The 18859-nt window shown below is 39.5% G+C and overlaps 1 protein-coding gene across 1 annotated transcript in view; it reads right to left on the bottom strand.

The window, feature by feature from the left end:
• LOC139114639 (valine--tRNA ligase-like) overlaps nucleotides 1–18859 on the bottom strand; it is a 30075-nt gene that overhangs the window by 3679 nt on the left and 7537 nt on the right. The window contains exons 5-19 of the mRNA XM_070676476.1: nucleotides 17179–17343; nucleotides 16089–16290; nucleotides 15803–15911; nucleotides 15400–15579; nucleotides 14754–14878; nucleotides 11970–12073; nucleotides 10363–10521; nucleotides 9623–9713; nucleotides 5699–5804; nucleotides 4979–5049; nucleotides 3870–4100; nucleotides 3145–3292; nucleotides 2401–2528; nucleotides 1635–1790; nucleotides 85–291 (exon numbers count right to left, since the gene is read on the bottom strand). Coding sequence (XP_070532577.1) covers nucleotides 85–291; nucleotides 1635–1790; nucleotides 2401–2528; nucleotides 3145–3292; nucleotides 3870–4100; nucleotides 4979–5049; nucleotides 5699–5804; nucleotides 9623–9713; nucleotides 10363–10521; nucleotides 11970–12073; nucleotides 14754–14878; nucleotides 15400–15579; nucleotides 15803–15911; nucleotides 16089–16290; nucleotides 17179–17343 — 2182 coding nt within the window. The remainder of the gene's footprint in view (nucleotides 1–84; nucleotides 292–1634; nucleotides 1791–2400; nucleotides 2529–3144; nucleotides 3293–3869; nucleotides 4101–4978; nucleotides 5050–5698; nucleotides 5805–9622; nucleotides 9714–10362; nucleotides 10522–11969; nucleotides 12074–14753; nucleotides 14879–15399; nucleotides 15580–15802; nucleotides 15912–16088; nucleotides 16291–17178; nucleotides 17344–18859) is intronic.

Below are 18859 nucleotides of genomic sequence, written 5' to 3'. Positions count from 1 at the left end.
GGACAAATCTAATGAATTATGCCAGGCCTTAGCTTAAAATTAATGAATACACTGTCACAGAAACAAAATTGATTCATGTCTTACATTTTTAGCCTCTGGGTATTCTGTCACACATATACTAGGTGGCTCATTCTCTGATCTCCTTGGTAACCGTTGCCATAGCTCTTCTGAGACAAACGGCATGAGTGGGCTGATGAGTTTAAGTCCAGTGTCCAGACATGTGTAGAGGACATTCCTGACAGTTGCTTTAGCTTCTTCATCACTGCCTTGAATGACTGGTTTCATGTATTCCTGAAGCAAGCAATATATTGAACGGTTATGTGTCCTTGAAATCACTGAGAACTGTCACGTACTTTGTTTTTCTTTACTTTCACAGCAGCCATGAAATGTCAGGAGAAAATCACAGACACTAATTCAGTCTGGAGGCTAAAGTTTTTATGGACTTCAGAAACACTTTATACACTTGCATTATGCAAATGTTGCCCTTATATATGACGTTCAGCAAATGAATTGCTGGACAGTCAAAGTTGAAAAAGTGAAACTGGTTTCAGATGTTTTTTTTTGTAAGAATGTTTTATCTGTACAAGCAAATTTCAATTCTCAATTTCAAATCTCAATGCTTGTCAGAAAGCTGTATCAGTAGAGTTCTCAATTTCATTTAACATTGATAGCATACAACAGTGTGTTTCTAGTTTATCTTTCTCTGTAGCTACTTCATATTCTAAGTGGTGATTGTGTATAACTTGTAGCAAATAAAGAGCAAATGATGGTTTCCTGTCATTCATTTTCATTGCATGAATACATTGTAAATAACTGGAGCACCTGTGTCTCCAAAAAGTACATCACGAAGGCCAAGTCTCACGACAAGAAAAAAGGACTCTGAAGAAATTATTGAGTAATGACCAATGTTTAAGATATTACTTTTGGGAAATGCCATCTATGAATACTTAACAAATACACATTTCAGAGTTCTCTCTGATACAAAGTGTATACAAAAGTCTGCATAAATTGTTGATAGTCTATCAATATTGTAGCTTCAATACTGTTCAGGACTACTTTCTGCCCAGTTACCCTTGTGAATCAGATCAAATTTACTTAGCTTAATATTAGTCTGTGTTACTGTGGAACTAGTAACTAGTAACTAGTAACTAGTAATTTAAGTTTTCAAAAAGTTATTTGGGTGTAAGAGGTGTGTATACTGCCATCACTAAGACATTACAAAGAGAAACAGTGAAATGTCTATCAGTGACAGTCATTACAAATTCATGTATCCCACATATACATCTGATAGTACACAGTATCAGTACTGCAGCTGTCAATAGTGGGAAAGAATGTACTGTTTTTCAAATTACCAACTTTTTATGTGAAAACACTGGCAAATGGTTTTAATAGTCAGTGAGCAGTCAGTCAGTATTTAACACCGGTAAATTAGTATCTTTGGTGATTATTTTGATCAGAAAGTACCACTGGTATGGTTTGTACGATTGTATTCAGACTACTGGAAGTGTATAAAAAGAGGGTGGTATTCACAGTTTAACTTATGAGTAGTGGTTAAAACTGGTTAAAAACTTGTTAGACCTGGTTAAAATATTACATAATATGAACAGAAAACAGAACATCTATGGTATGCTTACCACATAGACATCACAGAGTTCATACAGCCATAGATTGTAGATAGAAGTAGTGATAGCCGGGAAATCGTACTCTGGCCATCCTGTCTCACATGTCTGTACAGCACTGCTGAGACGACTTAACATCCACTTATCAACCAGACTCTCAGAGCCTGTCAACTGTTTATGATAGAGTGTATATGTGTCGGTTAGTTATAAAGTCCAATGTTGAATGGTCTTTTGTATGACTTGGCATTCCTTGCTTGCTCAAGTATATTAACATAACAAAAATCATGCATTCCTATTTAAATTTTATCCAGTTGTTGAGACTACATGTATATGGATGTGTGCTCATCTAAATGTTTGTCTGCACTCATTGTGCTAGTGTCCTATTTCTGTTAGGTTTCATTCACATATATATGTCTGTCTGTATGTGTGTGTGAGAGTCACTTTGATACAAGACAGAAACTAAATATTTGCTACAATGATTACCTGCTTTTGTTACTCCAACCATGGATGTACAAAAATAGCTCAGACCAATTTCCACATTCAAATTAAATTGCAACTGGGTAATTAAACAGTCCTGGCATTTTTGAAAACTAACCATATGAACAACAATGCATGTTGTGACATCCATAAAGCAAACATTTCAATGGCATCTTTGAATGTTCACAATACAGTAATGAATATAAAATATAAATAATAATAAATTGATACAGAAGAATGGAAAAAGTCATCCATGGTACATGATTCATGTGAAAGACTTGACAATGGTTTCTGTTACATGTACCTGTATTTGCGCAGCTGGTTTGTAGTTTTCTCCAAGGGACATCAATGCAAATTTTGTAGCATTCCAAAGCTTGTTACAGAAGTGACGATAACCCTGTACACGTAAAACATCTAGATTGATATCCCGACCTGTAGGTGAACAAAATCACAAAATCACACCAAATTTTAAGCATTGATTATTCAAATACACTGATGCTGTCAACTATCACTCTTTTTAAAAATGATTGTACTCTAGGTGACACTCAGTGAATGGAAAATCAAAGTTTAAAATCTTTACTTATAATGTACTTGAGGAGACTTTGAACCAATTCATTTTGAAACTGGGAGATAAAATGGGATTATGATGCAGTCATTGGAATCAGAGAACACAATTGTTAACTATAGTCAGCAATACCAGTAACTATGGAGGCCCTTTATATGGTCTGTCATAAATTGTACAGGAAAATACAGTTTTACAGGAAAATGATATTGTAATTGGATGAGTTTCTTTTTAGCTTTCATATGAGTCAACATACAATGTAATAGAGACAGAGTGCTGAATTTAAAGTGTGTTTTTCTGAAAATATGTCACCAAGGTGAATTCTACAATGGACAATTGATTTTAGAATACAACAAGTCATTTGAGATGACACAGTCCCTACTGGTCAACGGGCACTTTTAATATTAAGTAGTATGAAACCATAGCATCTATTTTCTATTCTAGATTTCATAATGTGACATTGGAGAAACTGAAGACAAGACATACCTTGTGATGTGTATGCACATAATGCAAATCTCAATGCATCTGTTCCACATTCTGGAATACCATTGGGATAATCATCTTTCTGTCCTCTCTTTGCCTTGTCAATTTCCTTGGGATCTAAATTACTGCCAACTAACTGATCATGAAGGCCCTGAAATCAACAAATTTACATCTTAAAGAAAACTTCGCACTTTCACCACAGTGGTTTGAATTGGTCCTATTGTTTTCTATGGTAAAGTTGGACCTCTAGAGAGGGAAATGGGTGTGAAACGGCTAAAAATATAATGAAATGCTACATAATAGTTTGTTTCTGTAAAAGCAAATTGAAATAGACCACCATGATCTATTTCAATCAACTGTAAATGACACTGTGGTCAATCATTGTAACAACTTGGAGATTTTCTATTTAGATGGTAAAAAATATTTTTGCATATGCAAAATTATGTACAAATATCAGTGCAACAAATTATATATTATTGATCTGTGTGACAAAGTGAGAATATTTATTCTGCTAATGCCTGAACTGCTGTATTAGTAGCATAAAGTATTATTACAATCCAATGTTAATGCTAATAGCTGATTATCAATGATAAAAGCTCACTGATCATGGATAAAGCACACTTTGTACCACATTACAATATCATTTAATCTTGATGGCTATGAAGATGACTTGTGTTCAAGTTGGCAGCTGAAAATGACTGCTTCCAAGACTAATCATGCTATCCTACCTCTAGAGATATTCCCTGGATAACATCCAGTGGATCGATAACATTTCCCAATGATTTGCTCATCTTCCTGCCGTGTGCATCCCTCACCATGGCATGGAGGTAGACCTCACGGAATGGCAGTTTTCCGCACAGTTTCTGTCCAAACATCACCATCCTGGCAACCCAGAAAAAAAGGATGTCGTGTCCCGTTTCCAGCAAAGTGCCCGGATAGAACACTTGGAAGTCATCAGTCTGGAATAGATGGAGAGGTGATTAAGGATGTGTTGCAAACTTTCTTTGTGTTTATCTTGCCTTGCATAGCCTTTTGAGGAAAATCATCTGGGACTTATTTAATTTCCCAATGGAGTTAACACAAGGATGGCCACCATTTTGAATTTGAAATATCAGTAAATGTTGGATAATTTGTTTCTCTAGTACCAAAATTTCAAGTGACCCCAGATTTTTCTTTCTTTGTTAAGAGAACGACTGAAAGTTTTTTTCAGGAAAGTTTGAGCAAAAGTCAATTCAATTTTGAGGCGCATACTACCCTGACTGGTTCTACTGAAAGTCAAAGAACACTTTACGGTATGTTTTTCTTAAGGTGATGACAATTTCAGGTTTACTAGACCACAAAAAAGCAGAATCAATACCTTATTGATGACAGTAAACACAGTGTCCTCATATGATATAAGACAAGTGTGAATGAGTCTGTTTATTTCTCATTCTATCAGCACTGTACAGTTATGAAAGTGACAAGGACTTGTAATCATGACTTCATTAGAATCACTGACAGCAATCGCATACTTATTGTTCAGCATGTGGAATTTTTCCTCAAAATGATATTTGAATCAAATGTGTTTTTAATCTAGTGCTGCTGTTCTCTGCAAACCATTCTACTGATTCAGAATTCAAATTTGAGGATATCGGGTGATGGCTTAGACAAACACCGGTGATACCACTATCTGATGGAACCCCCATCAACACATTTACATGGCTGATACTTTTGGTTACTTTCTAAAGTTTCTAGAACACACTTAGTCTACTCTTCAAGTTTGAGAATAAAAAGTCAAGTTTCACAAGTTAATGTAGTTTGAGATTATGAATTAAGTTGAATTGTCAGTGATAATTACCTGATCTGGCCATCCAAAGATAGAGAATGGAAACAAAGCAGAAGAGTACCAGGTATCCAACACATCTTCATCTGAAAATAAGCAATCACAAAACCTCACTTTATCTCTGTAGATATTTTCAAAATCATGTAAAAGCAGCACTAAAACTTTCTAGGTCAATTGAGTTCTGTAAACTGACAAGTTCAAGAACATGTACCGATTATGATGACACCACTTCGAAGAAAAAGTAAAACATGTCATGAATCAATTCTTATCATTAACAGTAACTCCAGTATATTCAGTATATTATGTTCATATTTATCAACTTTAACAGCATATAATATTTCTGCAATACTACTGATACTTAAAAAAATTGAAGTGTGGTTTATTAAGGGACTGAGTCAAAGTTTGCCATTTCAAGAGATAGAAAGTCGTATGACACGTGTATGTACATAGTGTATAAAATCAAATATAACTGACAGGTGTAAAAAGTCTGAATATGTATAGTGATGAGAATGAATTGAAAATACTGCAGTAACTCATTGCAGTTTCAAGTTTATCTTCAGTCTGTGTTTTAGATGTGTTTTCACATTGGAGTGACAACATTTTAGTATTGACAGCTACAACTGTCATAAAAGCAGAACCAATGAGTGCACAGGCTGGCTCTGAATTACTGGTCTTATCATATTTTGTTTTTCAACACTGGAAAGTTAAAATTTGGCAAAAATCTTGTAATCTTACCCTGCCTAAGTTGAATTTTCTCTGAAGGAACACCAAATCTCTCAGCAGCTTTCTTCCTAGCTTCTTCTTCATCTCTGCCACTGACCCAGTATTTACCATCTGTGTCCTGGACAAATAGAACACTATGTGGTTTATTATCATTGTGCAAACACACAGAATCACAATCTCAAGGTCATGAAGACATTCACTTTGCTTTTCAACAGTAGGGAAAGTCTTGTGTTCTTCGTAGTGAGGTTCCACTGATAAAATGATTGGATTGGATACACATTGAAAAGATTTGTCAATGTAATCCCATAGAACCACATGAAGTGCTATTTAACCCTTTCACATGTAGACTTTGATGCATTCCTATTGTTTTGAATTGTTTAGCAGGTCCTACATACAGATAAATGGGGGTTCACCCCTAATGCCCTGTAAATAGGTCTATAATCACTATTGATAACAATAGGTTTGGGCTAAACCATGGTGGAAAGTTAGCAAGAATGTCAAACTTCATGCCATAAATTTTAGTATTAAAGACAATACAGTGGTTAAACCCATGAACTGTTTAAAACATCTTGATTGTCAAGCCTTAACAATGAACCATATTACTTGTTTTATTGTAGTTTAAATGGGCCGGGTTCGAGGCTGTGAGTGGGACGGTCTCCGGACGAGGCCACTTAATAGTTAATCAGTATTGGCTTCGCCCTCAGAGCGTTCACATGTGGATAACATTTGTCCACAAAGCTATTGTTCCCGCCAACGAATAGCAACAATGTCAGACAAAGCACAAAGTTTCCGCGAATGGTGTGAGGCAGCAGGCCTAACGGAGGATACACATGACGTGCTAACTACACAAGGCATCCATCAACCGATGTCCTGAAACGGCTCAACAATCAAGACATCATCGGACTTAAACTGCCTATAGGCCAACGCGGACTGCTCCGCTGGGCATGGAACAACTTAGACGCAAAACGGCAAAACAACAGGCACCTCAAGACCAACCTACACACGGGACAGAAACATCAGGGGCGACTACAAAGTCCCTCGCCAAAGATGAAGAGTTGAACAAACTCCTCGAAGCTTTCAGCAACGACGCGCTAAAAGACATTGTATCGGACCAGCGCAACACATCCCAAAATCTAACGAAGGATGAGCGTAAACCATTACTGATTCCGGACCATATAACCACAAAGACTGCTTCACTGGACTCTTCCGACGAAACGGAGCTAGCAGCGGAAGGGGACATGAAGCTAGTTATGCGGACCGCCAAGCGTAGACCGAAACCTGACCAAGTTTCCCTTCCTCAGTGGATATCAGCCAACGCCCGAATCTTAAAGACATTGATTAACCGCGGCATGTCCACGAAGGACACATTGGCGTACCTCGATCACACAATTAACATCGGGGATTACACGCAATCTTTTACGACATCATCAGTTTTATCGTATGATCACGAGTATCGCAAGAACCAGGCGACGGACTCAATCACATGGGGTTCCGTGGACCTCCATTTATCACTGTATCACCTTGACAAACGACAGGCAAACGGAATACGCCCAAGAAAAACACTACGAAGGACACTGAGCGCCGCAACTTTGTCACATGAGCAACCGAAATCTGCTTTGATTTCCAAAAACCAGCCGGCTGCAACCGCACTTCTTGCCGTTTCGCGCTCGTGTGCTTAGAGGACGACTGCCGCAAAGACCACCCACAACACCGCCACAATTCGCTGCTCAGCCAAGAACTGGGTGGTCAAGCCTAGCATAAGGTAGCTAGCCCTCTGACTGATTGCCTGGAAAAATGAGAAAACGAACTCAAATACGATATGGATCGCGACTTCATTCTAAACGGCATAAAATACGGTTTCGACATCATCGACCCTGGCACCCCCCTTCAAAAAGTGGAACGATCGAACTATGCATCATGCACCGATCCAGCTTACTGCGAGGCGGTTGAACAACAAATTTTACACGAGATATCAGCAGGAAATTACAAGATCACGAACAGTAAACCGCACATTATAAGCAGCCTCGGTGCTATACCCAAGAAACAATCAAACAAGGTTAGACTCATTCACGATTGCAGCCAACCTACCGGCAAAAGCGTGAACTCATATGCATCTACAAACTCGTTCAAATATGAAACTATCGATCATGCTGTCGCTATGTGCAAGCCAGGTTAGTACCTGGCAAAAGTCGACCTGAAATCCGCTTATCGCTCTGTACCCATAAGTGTTGACTCACAGCTTGCTACGGGCCTACGTTACAAATTTACGCAGCATAAAACTTGGACATACATGGTCGACACACGCCTTCCATTCGGGTGCAGCGAAGAGCCCGGAAATTTTCACTCGCATCACGCAAAGTATTACCAGAATGATGCGCAGGAAAGGGTACGATGTCGTAATCGTGTACCTCGACGATTTCCTAATCATCGCGGACTCTAACTAGCGTGCGAACAAGCATTTAACGCCTTGCAACAACTACTTCAGCAACTTGGCTTTTCCATAAACTGGGATAAGGTGGTCGAGCCTACGCAATGCTTAACATTCCTAGGGATCGAGATAAACGCGCACACACGGACTTTGTCCCTAGACGGTACCAAGCTACAAGAAGTAAGTGACCTCCTGGAATATTGGCTTCCAAAGCGGCGAGCGACGAAACGCGAGCTTCAGCAATTAATCGGCAAACTCAACTGGGCGGCAAGAGTTATTCGCGGCGGGCGCACATTTTTGCGGCGACTCATCGATGTGACAAATTCGGTCTCACGACAGTCTCATCACATACGCCTTAACAGGCAAGCGAGAGCGGACATCAGCTGGTGGGCGAATCTCAGCAAATCTTTTAATGGTACGGCATTCTTCATAGAGGAAACTCCGTTGCCCCAGCAGATTTTCACCACTGACGCATGCTCAGCAGCGGGAGCGGGCATTTACGCGAACGACTGGTTCTACACGCGATGGTCAGCGGACCACCCAACTACTGCGGATGCGCATATCAACCTCAAGGAACTTTACACCGTCCTGCTTGCGTGCAGGCGGTGGCATCGTTTCTGGGACAAACGCCACATAGTGGTATACACGGACAATACCACCACCATGTATATAATAAACTCTGGCACGTCACGCAATGCAACAGCCATGGAGTGGCTACGCGAACTCTTCTGGCTGTCGGCAATCTCCAACTTTCAGATTACCGCCAGATACGTCAGAACTAATGATAACGACGCGGACTCCTTATCGCGCCTGCACGAAATAAACACTACTTCAGAGCTTTAGACACCCTGCAAAGTCGCGAGGCACACCCTTTACAGGAGTGGCACTACCATATGTCTGTTCCACACACTCCTTATTGCTCCAGGACCTTTGTAGTAAGAACTTTACAAACCAAGTAAAAAGCACGGACTCACTTAGCGACAATGACGCTACTTCCAGGGCGCCGGAGGGAGCTAGCACCTACCACTAGTGTTTGGGGCTTTTGGCAGAAATCGGCTCATAGCAAGTCAACATTATAATAAAGATGTTGACCTTGACCCAAAACACTTGTGTCTTTCTGTATGTCGTGAAGATAGGCATCATTTAAGTGAACAATTATACTTGTTTCATTGTAGTTTAAATGGGCCGGGTTCGAGGCTGTGAGTGGGACGGTCTCCGGACGAGGCAACTTAATAGTTAATCAGTATTGGCTTCGCCCTCAGAGCGTTCCCCCACCCTCCCTCCCTATCCTTCTAGCTTGCAATGAATTTTTTTTTTTTTTTACTCCTTCTTCTGCTTTTCATCTTTGAATATGTATCTTATTACGCCTAGAGTGGCGGAAATCGGCTCATAGCCTGTCAACATCGGAATAAAGTTGTTGACCTTGACCCCCAACACTTGTGTCTGTCTGTATGTTGTCAGTATAGGCATCATTTAATGAATTCCATATTCACATGGGTTTGTCTTACCTCTCCAGCTGGTATGCTTGGATCATCAATGGTGACAAAGTATGCTGGAATACGATGTCCCCACCACAGTTGACGAGATATACACCAGTCTCTGAAATAAACAGACATAAAAATCTGACAACATCAATACTGGTATTGTGTTGCCCATATTTCTATCAAATAGTCAGGTAAATTTCTACAGAATTTACCACAATACAAATTTTTCCAATGTGTTCCTTTAATACAGAGCAAAAAATCAAAATTTCAACATACTGGGTTTATGTGGGCTTACAAAACGATATAACAATACACAACAAACATGTAGGATCACTCTCTGAAAATATCAAGGAATAGCAAATAAATGAAGGAAATTGTTCTAATCAGTAAGTTGTATATATTTTTTTATGTATTGCTAAAAAATGTTGATTTCACTATATGAAATTAATATGTATAGTCATTATGTCTTCAATGTTGTGTTCTTGCCCTTCCTTGTTGCAATCTGACACAAGTCCTAAATTCTTCATTTTATTCATCAGTATTCCAGTCAGTTTGATAAAAAGACAGGCTCTGAGCAACAGGAGTGGTGAATTAGCATGTACACTAGCATTCCAAGGGGTAAAAGAACATAAAACATTTTGAGTTTCACAAGCCTATGGTAATTAAAACAGTCTCACGATGATGGTCGCCAATACTTGTACAATTAATGAAATTGTAGCCACAGTTTATAAATTTAACTGAATATTTATAAACTGATTTCTTACCTAATATTGTTCAGCCAGGCATTCCAAGTCTTGATGTGCATGTCTGGAATGATTTTTAAATCTCCCTTTTCAACAGCCTCCACAGCTTTCCTAGCCATGTCTGTACAGTCAACATACCACTGTGGTTTGATCAAAGGTTCAACAATATCCTTTGAACGGCTACAACACAACAATATTATCAGAATTAAATGATTGTCCAAAGCTTCCTGAAGAGTGTTTGGATTGACGTCAATATTTCCTTACAGCAATACACACTTCAAAAATGACAGTTCTAACGTGTCAATGACAACTGTGCTCTTTCATAAACAAGAATAAAATCTAGGATCAACCTGCAACTTGTTGAGTTAAAAGCAAGCAGCCTCAACTTTGGAAATATTTGAAAGCAGAATGCCTTCACATTGTAACTCTTCAGGAGAATTGTATGTTTGTCTTTCAACAGGAACAAGATTGTGGCAATTTAATTTTCTCAACAGGTGTCAAAATGAGTTCACACATGTTGTAGGTCAGCGAATGAATTGTACAGTTTTCGGTCTGGAATTAATGTCAAGGCAAATTCCCTTTTGTTTTACATTTCTCCCACCTATACACTGCAGTTTTCTTCATGAGGCAAAATATTGGTACTTGTAAGAATCATGATACCAAGATCAAACATTGTTCTCACAATGACTATTTTCTCCTTACACATTACATACATATTAGCCTGTTGTATGGAAAACACACAGAAATAAAAAAAAATACCGCAATTATACGGTGTCGCTCAAATTTGATCAAAATTGGTACATACCAAAGATCAACAATAAGTGTTATTTCTATCTGTTCAGTGCAGGATTCTTATATGTTGATGTTATGACAATTTCTGCACAGTACAACCAGAAAAACAACAAGAAATATTTAAACCAGAAAATTAAGAATGACAAAAGTAAATAAGGTCTGAAACTTTAATAGGTACTGAAGGTCAACTTTAGCAACATGCACAGCAGAGAATCTTTCAACCATGGATGTACAAAAATAGACTTCCATGGTTTCAGCAGATCTGTTAATATGTCACAGTTCATAAACAATGACAGGAAATGAACAATTAGCTGTTTCAGTTACTGCTACCACTCCCAAACATAATAGGTACCCTGCATACAAATAGGTTAAAGATCAAAATCCTCTTATTCAGATGTGTGGGCTGATTCAGTTCACTGCCACCACTCCTGCACATTTGCAGGATTTCCCTTTTTCTTACCTCATTTGCACATTTTTGACACTGGCGTGTTCATTTGAACAAATTCACATCTCAACCCCTACATCTACCTGTACACCAAATACTGAGACGGTAGCTTTGGCAGTATGGGAGCCTTTGTGTGTGACGGACATACATCCGCACATACATACCCAGAAATATACAGACATACAGACGCCACCAACTCATCATATAAGCTCTTTTTGATATTTTTATATAAAACCAAATATGAGCTAAAAATTGTATATTAAACATCAATCCAAAGCTTAATATACACATTCTTTTTGCATAAGCATGACTCCAATTAAAGACTTTCGTACAGTCACACAAAATCCACACTTTTGCCATTGTAAATATGACTAATAATTAATTGCCCTACCTGCATATCGGTACAACCATAGGGTTGTCCTTGGTTTCCCTGTACAAGCCTTTCTCTTTCAATGCATTTAACACAGCAACACGGGCATCGAAACGCTTCATTTTCTGTAACATAGAAAGGAAGCCTTTTTAATAAGGATGGCATCTCTTTATCCTGAAGATACACATTGTTTAAACAAAATTACAAAATTGTATCTTTCCCTGTGTTCAAAAATTCAGCAGCTGAACCTTCATTTACGACATTTAATAATGTCAGACAGACAATTCTTAGACTTATTACTGGCGCAAATAAACTTGGAACACCGAAGTCCCTATATACATAGGAAAACCGCTGGCGATATCCCTATATCGCCAAGTAATCAGCCAACAGCGGTATCGCTAGTGCATTGGGTCATCTTACACTTTGTTTATCGAAAACACTGCGGGGTGCCCATGCTGTGTCTCATAGACAAAACGCCTTAGCAGAGGCCGTTCATTTTGCGTGAACGATGGTACAATAAAGAATTGACGTTTTGAGTAAAGTTACGTTGGTAAATTTCAATGACCAGGGAACCTACATCTGATTTTAGTCATATTGGCCCGAAACCAACTCGCCCGTTGTTTGAGATTACACGTTCGTTCGTACCGCGTTCCTTGTGTTAAAATTCACATCCCCCCTGCCGATATAGTCTGTAAATATTAATTATGGATGGTATAATCGAGACTGTCTATGATTTTATCAGTTGGAACAAAAATATTTCGATAGATTGACTAACACAACCAAAATTTTAAGCATTTTTCTTCAACTTTAAAAATAAGTCATCGCCTAGACATCGCCGTTTTCGTTGAAAATGCTCCATTTGGCATTAGTCGAATATGAACGCTCAGGTTTACCTTGGCCGTGTACTGCCTGAGAGGTGGCTACTTCTTCAGCTATTTTTTTCAGTTTCGGTAAAGATATCGCCAACTATTCCTTTCAGTGCTCAGTGCAAGTCTGTTTACGTTTGCAGGAAAAATATATCGTTGGCTCGCCCAACAAATTGTCAATGAATTCGGGCGAGTTGGTATCGGGAATCTGGGTGGTTTGAAAGGTACCCGTTTTGAAGCAAAATGTAGGTTATCAACATCATTGATGATATGCCTTTTTTCTCACCGTGTTGTCTCATTTCTCTGTAATTTTTTGGTGATAGCGATTTGAAAATAGTAATTTCTTGTCCGCTGACCGTGGCGATTTGATGTAGCTTTCAGAATTCGAAGTACGAAACGTCGACGTCACTGGCTGGGCTGCGGGCCATGCCGCGGGAGATCAGAAAATACATTTTCAAACTTTGGGTCAAACTAAGTTTACGTTCTCGATCGGATAACGTTGAGGTCAAAAAACAAACTTTGCCATAGCGATTAAAATCTGCAGCATTTCAGCGTTCTTTTCAATTGATGATATGATTGAAACATTTTTATTTAGCCTGTCCTTTTTCATCGTACGTTTCTTGAGAATAGTATGTACCCACTTCAATCGGATACCCTATGAATAATGATATCATCTGTATGACGCACGCAATAAATGTGATTGAACTATGACTTTCTTGTGTCATGTCAAGGCCGAGACTCGGACACGGTTTACGTCGCCTTTGCCTCTGAGGAGAGGTTTCCAGAAACAAAGCCGAGAAAAGGTCTAGCTTTATCTACGGTTTATTTTATTCTTCAAAATCAAGAAAGCCGTCGATGGCGACCGTAGAGGTTATGGCCGACAGTTGGATGCTTGTAACAGAGATTCCCCGCCACACCACGCCGTGCGCCAGCAGCAACAAGTCGGACCATCCACGCTCGCGCTTTATTTCAACTTGATAATCAGCTGATACACTGAAATTCTCCGAAAACCGAAACCTTGCCAGTATTAGTTCTCACAGAATTTCGCTACGACATGTCGGATAAAAAAACGTCAAAGCCAGGAAGTTTTACCCAGCAACTCGCACGGCCGATAACGTACCGGTAACGTAGCGGTACCATTGGTTATGTTCACAACCGTCTATTCCTCACTTAGAATACGCATCTACTTTACACCGGTCGACAAACCAAAGAACCTCGAGAAACGAGGGTCTATGGACAAAACCGGTTTCTTCGAAACGAAATTAGAAATTTAGCGACTTTGAATTTCACTCAAGGAAACACTGTCGCTTTGAATGGAAATTGTCGAAGTACATGCTCGAGATATTACATCGCTCGATGGGTGTAAAACGTGAATAAAGGTCCATGTACAACATATAAGAAAGAGACGCACATTTTAAACCTCAACGTAAGCTGATCACTTTATAAAAATGAAAGTTAAAAATACAGATTTAACCACAATACCGGGCGTAATTTACAATTTTTGTGAGATAGTGGAAATGACGGCACAACGAAACGAAGCCAAACGATAGCGAGCTCAATGACAACACCTACCGTTTTCTCACCTACACTCTTTCTTCATTTTGAGGGAAAGTCTGTCAAAACGGTTGCTTCAACAGGTTCCCCGCTCATCGAAATTTACCCAAATAACTTTACTCAAAACGTCAATCCTTTCTTGTACCATCATTCACGCAAATTGAACGGCCTCTGCTATGGCTTTTTGTCTATGAAACACATGCAGTATGGGCACCCCGCAGTGTTTTCGATAAACAAACTGTAAGATGATCTCACTCACTAGCGATACCGCTTTGGCTAATCACTTGGCGATATAGGGATATCGCCAGCGGTTTTCCTATGTATATAGGGACTTCGGTGTTCCAAGTTTATTTGCGCCAGCAATAAACATGAGAAGACTACTTACTGCAAATTGTGGTGCAACATCGGTAATGTTTCCGTTGTCATCTATCATTGTGAGGAAAGGCAGATTATGTCTTTTGCCGACATCATAATCATTGTGATCATGGGCCGGAGTGATCTTCACAGCACCTAGGTACAAGACAGCATAAGCAGTTATCCTATGTGTGATCTAAATTTTGTAGTTTGTTAAATTTACAGTTGCTTTTTTCATTTTTTTTATGTTAAGGGAAAGTGATATACCTTGTTGAAATCAACCATGTTGTTGGATAATACACATAAAGTGCATCACTGAACCTTTCTACGCTTCATGCAGTGTGGAAGGTATGTTTTGTCAATGATCCTGTCAGAATGTTACCAGATACTGAACAACATGACTGACTGTTCAATGTTGCAGTCTGGTTATTGACTAAAATAAAAATGTGCAGAAACTGCCAACTAAGTCCCTTTGAAATACAGTGTAGTCTCCATTCATCTGGAATCAAACTTATTCTACATATAGAACTTTTTTGCCATTGTACCTCTCCATTCATATCGATTTCAAAATCACTCAGTAAGTACGAAATTTGTGCAGTGCACTCTGTTACATGGGTATACTGTCATCACAAAGTTTCAAGTTCAAGAATTTCAAGAACTCAACGCTTTTTACTTACCAGTACCAAATTCCATGTCAACAAATTCATCACAGACAATTGGTATGGGTTCATTACGGAAAGGATGGATAACATTTTTTCCATGGAGATGTTTGTACCTATCATCCTTGGGATGGACAGCTACAGCTGTATCTCCTAGCATAGTCTCCACACGGGTTGTTGCAACCACAATTTCTTCATCTGTTACGTGAAAACAATAAAAACATTCAAATTCTTCTCAATACAATATTCAGCAATGAAAGTCCCACTAGATGATAACCTCTCTTCCAAAAGAATTAGACGATTAAATACATATATAATTTACTGCACAGTAACTTTATGAAATTTTGGACTGTGAAATTAGTTATTCAAATTTAATTTGACAGATGTTGTAGCAAATGCACACATGATAAAATCATCTTACCTGAATCTTCAACAGGATATGCAAATGAGACAAGCACTCCAAACTCCACCTTCTTGTCATAACCAGGCACTGGTAGAAACGTGCGACCGGGCAACTCCCGCTTGTCAACCTAATAATTTCATATCAGTTAAATAATATCAGCAAAAATATATTCACTTGCAAAGACTGAAGAAAACCATTCAACATTAGTTTTTACAAAATAATTTGTACACAAAGTTGAAGTTTCAAGTATATGCATTGTCACTATGGGTAAAATTTAGTACGGAACTACATCAAAGTAACTGACCTCAATATCGGATATGGCAGAGTTTAACCGACATGACCAGTTGACCAGTCGGTTACTGCGATATATAACGCCTTCATCATGAAGACGGACAAATGATTCCTTGACGGCTCTGGATAATTTGTCATCCATGGTGAAACATGCACGGTCCCAGTCATAAGATGAACCCATTGCCTTCAACTGCTCATAAATACGATCTCCCTTTCTGAAAGATGGTGACAAAGTCATTATGTATGTGTCTGATCCAAACTGTTCTTATGCAAGCCAATGAGTATATGGTATAAATATAATTACATCATACCAGTATATTGATGGTGCCAATGCAGCGATTTGATTGGTCGAGCCGTGAAAAGAACCATGGTATATTCGCGATGAACCATGGTTGGCACACGGGCAAAGTCTCAGCAAGTGCAAAAGTCCTTTTTTGACGTTCCATTTACAGAATTTCAATATACTGCTATGACATAATAGCAAGAAATCATACCCGGCAATGGTATACCATGAGATTTTGACCACTTTACTGCATATACATGTATGCATGAGCAATACTGAGTGCATATATGTTGCAAACTAGTCAAAATCGTCGCTGCAGTGCTTTATATATATGCCTTTTACATTTGCCTAGTCTCCAGTGCCAGTGTTTCAACACTTCTTCTTACACAGTGAGCTATGTCGCTTTGTGCAACGAGCTCTGTTCTCAGAGATTAGGCGCATTACAAGTGTACTTCATTATTATATGACAATGCATGGAGGATGTTACCGTTGTCGTTTGTATTCTTTTAATGAGGTCTATGCTCATTGGAGATAAAAAATTTCATGGGTTTTAAAATGTAATACAAGTAGTGCAATATAATGACTACAAACTTATTACTGTAAAGAGGTAGGCTGCACTGGCGTTTGACTAGATTGATGTACACTATGGTGACTTCCTATACAAAGCTATAAAGTACAGTACTACTCTAACAAACCTAACATCAAAGAAAATTACTGAACTCTATGAACAAGCTTATTTAGCACTACAGTATGTACACTCAATACACTGTGTATCTGCTGCTTATTCCTCTGCACCCAAATATAAAAGAATTCAACATACTCATTTTTCCATTTCCACACTTCTTCCACAAACTTCTCTCTTCCTAAGTCATGCCGGGTAAGCTGTCTTTCCCTCATTAACTTCTTTTCCACAACAACCTGAGTGGCAATGCCGGCATGGTCACAGCCTGGATTCCACAGCGTAATTTTCCCTTTCATTCTGTGCCTGCAGGAAAATGTACACAATAAGAGAACACATAAATTTCAGTTTATTCATAACTTAAACATTATTGAATGTATACTTATTTTGAAGACAAAAGTTAATTATTTTCCTGCCGAGCGCCCCTGTCCGTTATCCTGCCAAGTCGGTCAAAACCGGCCCCCTTTTCCGTGTCTACAGAAGATAGGCTCTCCTGCACGCTTTCCTGCCAGGCATTTGGCGGGAAAATACCGCATTTTCGGGGTACGATTACCGACCATATACGTGTTAGACTTCAAAAATTTTTGCATGCCCGTATAGAGGGGCAACCGCTGATGAGGTTGTGTCCAGAAAATGACGAGGTCACGGGCGTTGTTTGCCCCGGGGACGTGCACTTTTATGCCCTTTTCTAGCTTACTTTCGCGGAAGTAAAGCTCGTTCGCCGGCACGCACGGCCACACCGGGGAAACGTCACCTCTCTCGTGGGTTAGTAGAAGACCCAGGGGTTAGTGCTATGGGTGCGGGAGCACCCTCAAACCTGTCCTGTTTCCCCTGGGTTGTGTCACTTGGCCACGTACTTTGAACGACTTGGAAGAGTCGCACAGTGCAGTCTGCTTTGACGTAGTGTCAACGACATAGTTCCGCCATTGAAGGAAGGCGTGTACGTAGTTTGGCCAGTTCAGTGAACACTTAGCTCGTTAGTGTTACCGTTTCCTAACAGGTTAGTTGTGCAGTTGTTACTAAGGTGCAGTTTTGTACCACCTTAGCTCTGGACAGTGCAACTGCTCTATGCACTAACCCCAACGACAGATGGTTGGTACAACGTCTACGTCGCACGAGCACAGCCTCCATTGGGCTGTGCCCCTCCCACGTGATACAACGCACGTTCATCCATTACTATAGCGTCCTTACGGATCTGCCAAAAACGAAAGTGGGGGTAAAAACAAAACAAACGAAAATATGCGATCATAGATAGTATTTTATTCGGGAATAATTTACATTATGCCGAACAATAAATCTCGGAGTCTGTCTCGACGTCCGAGTGCATGGTCCGTGTTTCAAAAATTACAATCGGGGTGGCAGATCCGTGTTTCAAAAATTATAATAGGGGGAATTGTACAAAATAATCCGTCTAAACAAAACAAACGAAAATATGCGATCCATAGATAGTATTTTATTCGGGAATAATTTACATTATGCCGAATAATAAATCTCAGAGTCAGTCTCGACGTCCGAGTGCATGGTCCGTGTTACAAAGATTACAATCGGGGGATTGTACAAAATAATCCGTGTTTCAATTTACAATCAGCGGGATCGTAAAGCACAAACAAACGGCACAACCGTGCTCAAAATGTGATCATGGTCCGTGTTAAGAATACAGTCAAGCCACTGTTAGGCGAAGCTGTCCCCTGTCCGTTATTTACGTCGGGTTCTCTTGCTGATGGGTGTCGTCGGGGCTGTGTGAGTAGAGGTCTGCACGCCAATGCTCCTCTTACCTCGTAGCATCATGCGATGATGAAAAGCCGCAAAACACTCGCCCTCG

Source organism: Ptychodera flava, chromosome 16 (genome assembly GCF_041260155.1).
Source record: "Ptychodera flava strain L36383 chromosome 16, AS_Pfla_20210202, whole genome shotgun sequence".
NCBI classification, from domain to species: Eukaryota; Metazoa; Hemichordata; class Enteropneusta; family Ptychoderidae; genus Ptychodera; species Ptychodera flava.
This window is presented reverse-complemented; position numbering and strand designations above follow the sequence as displayed.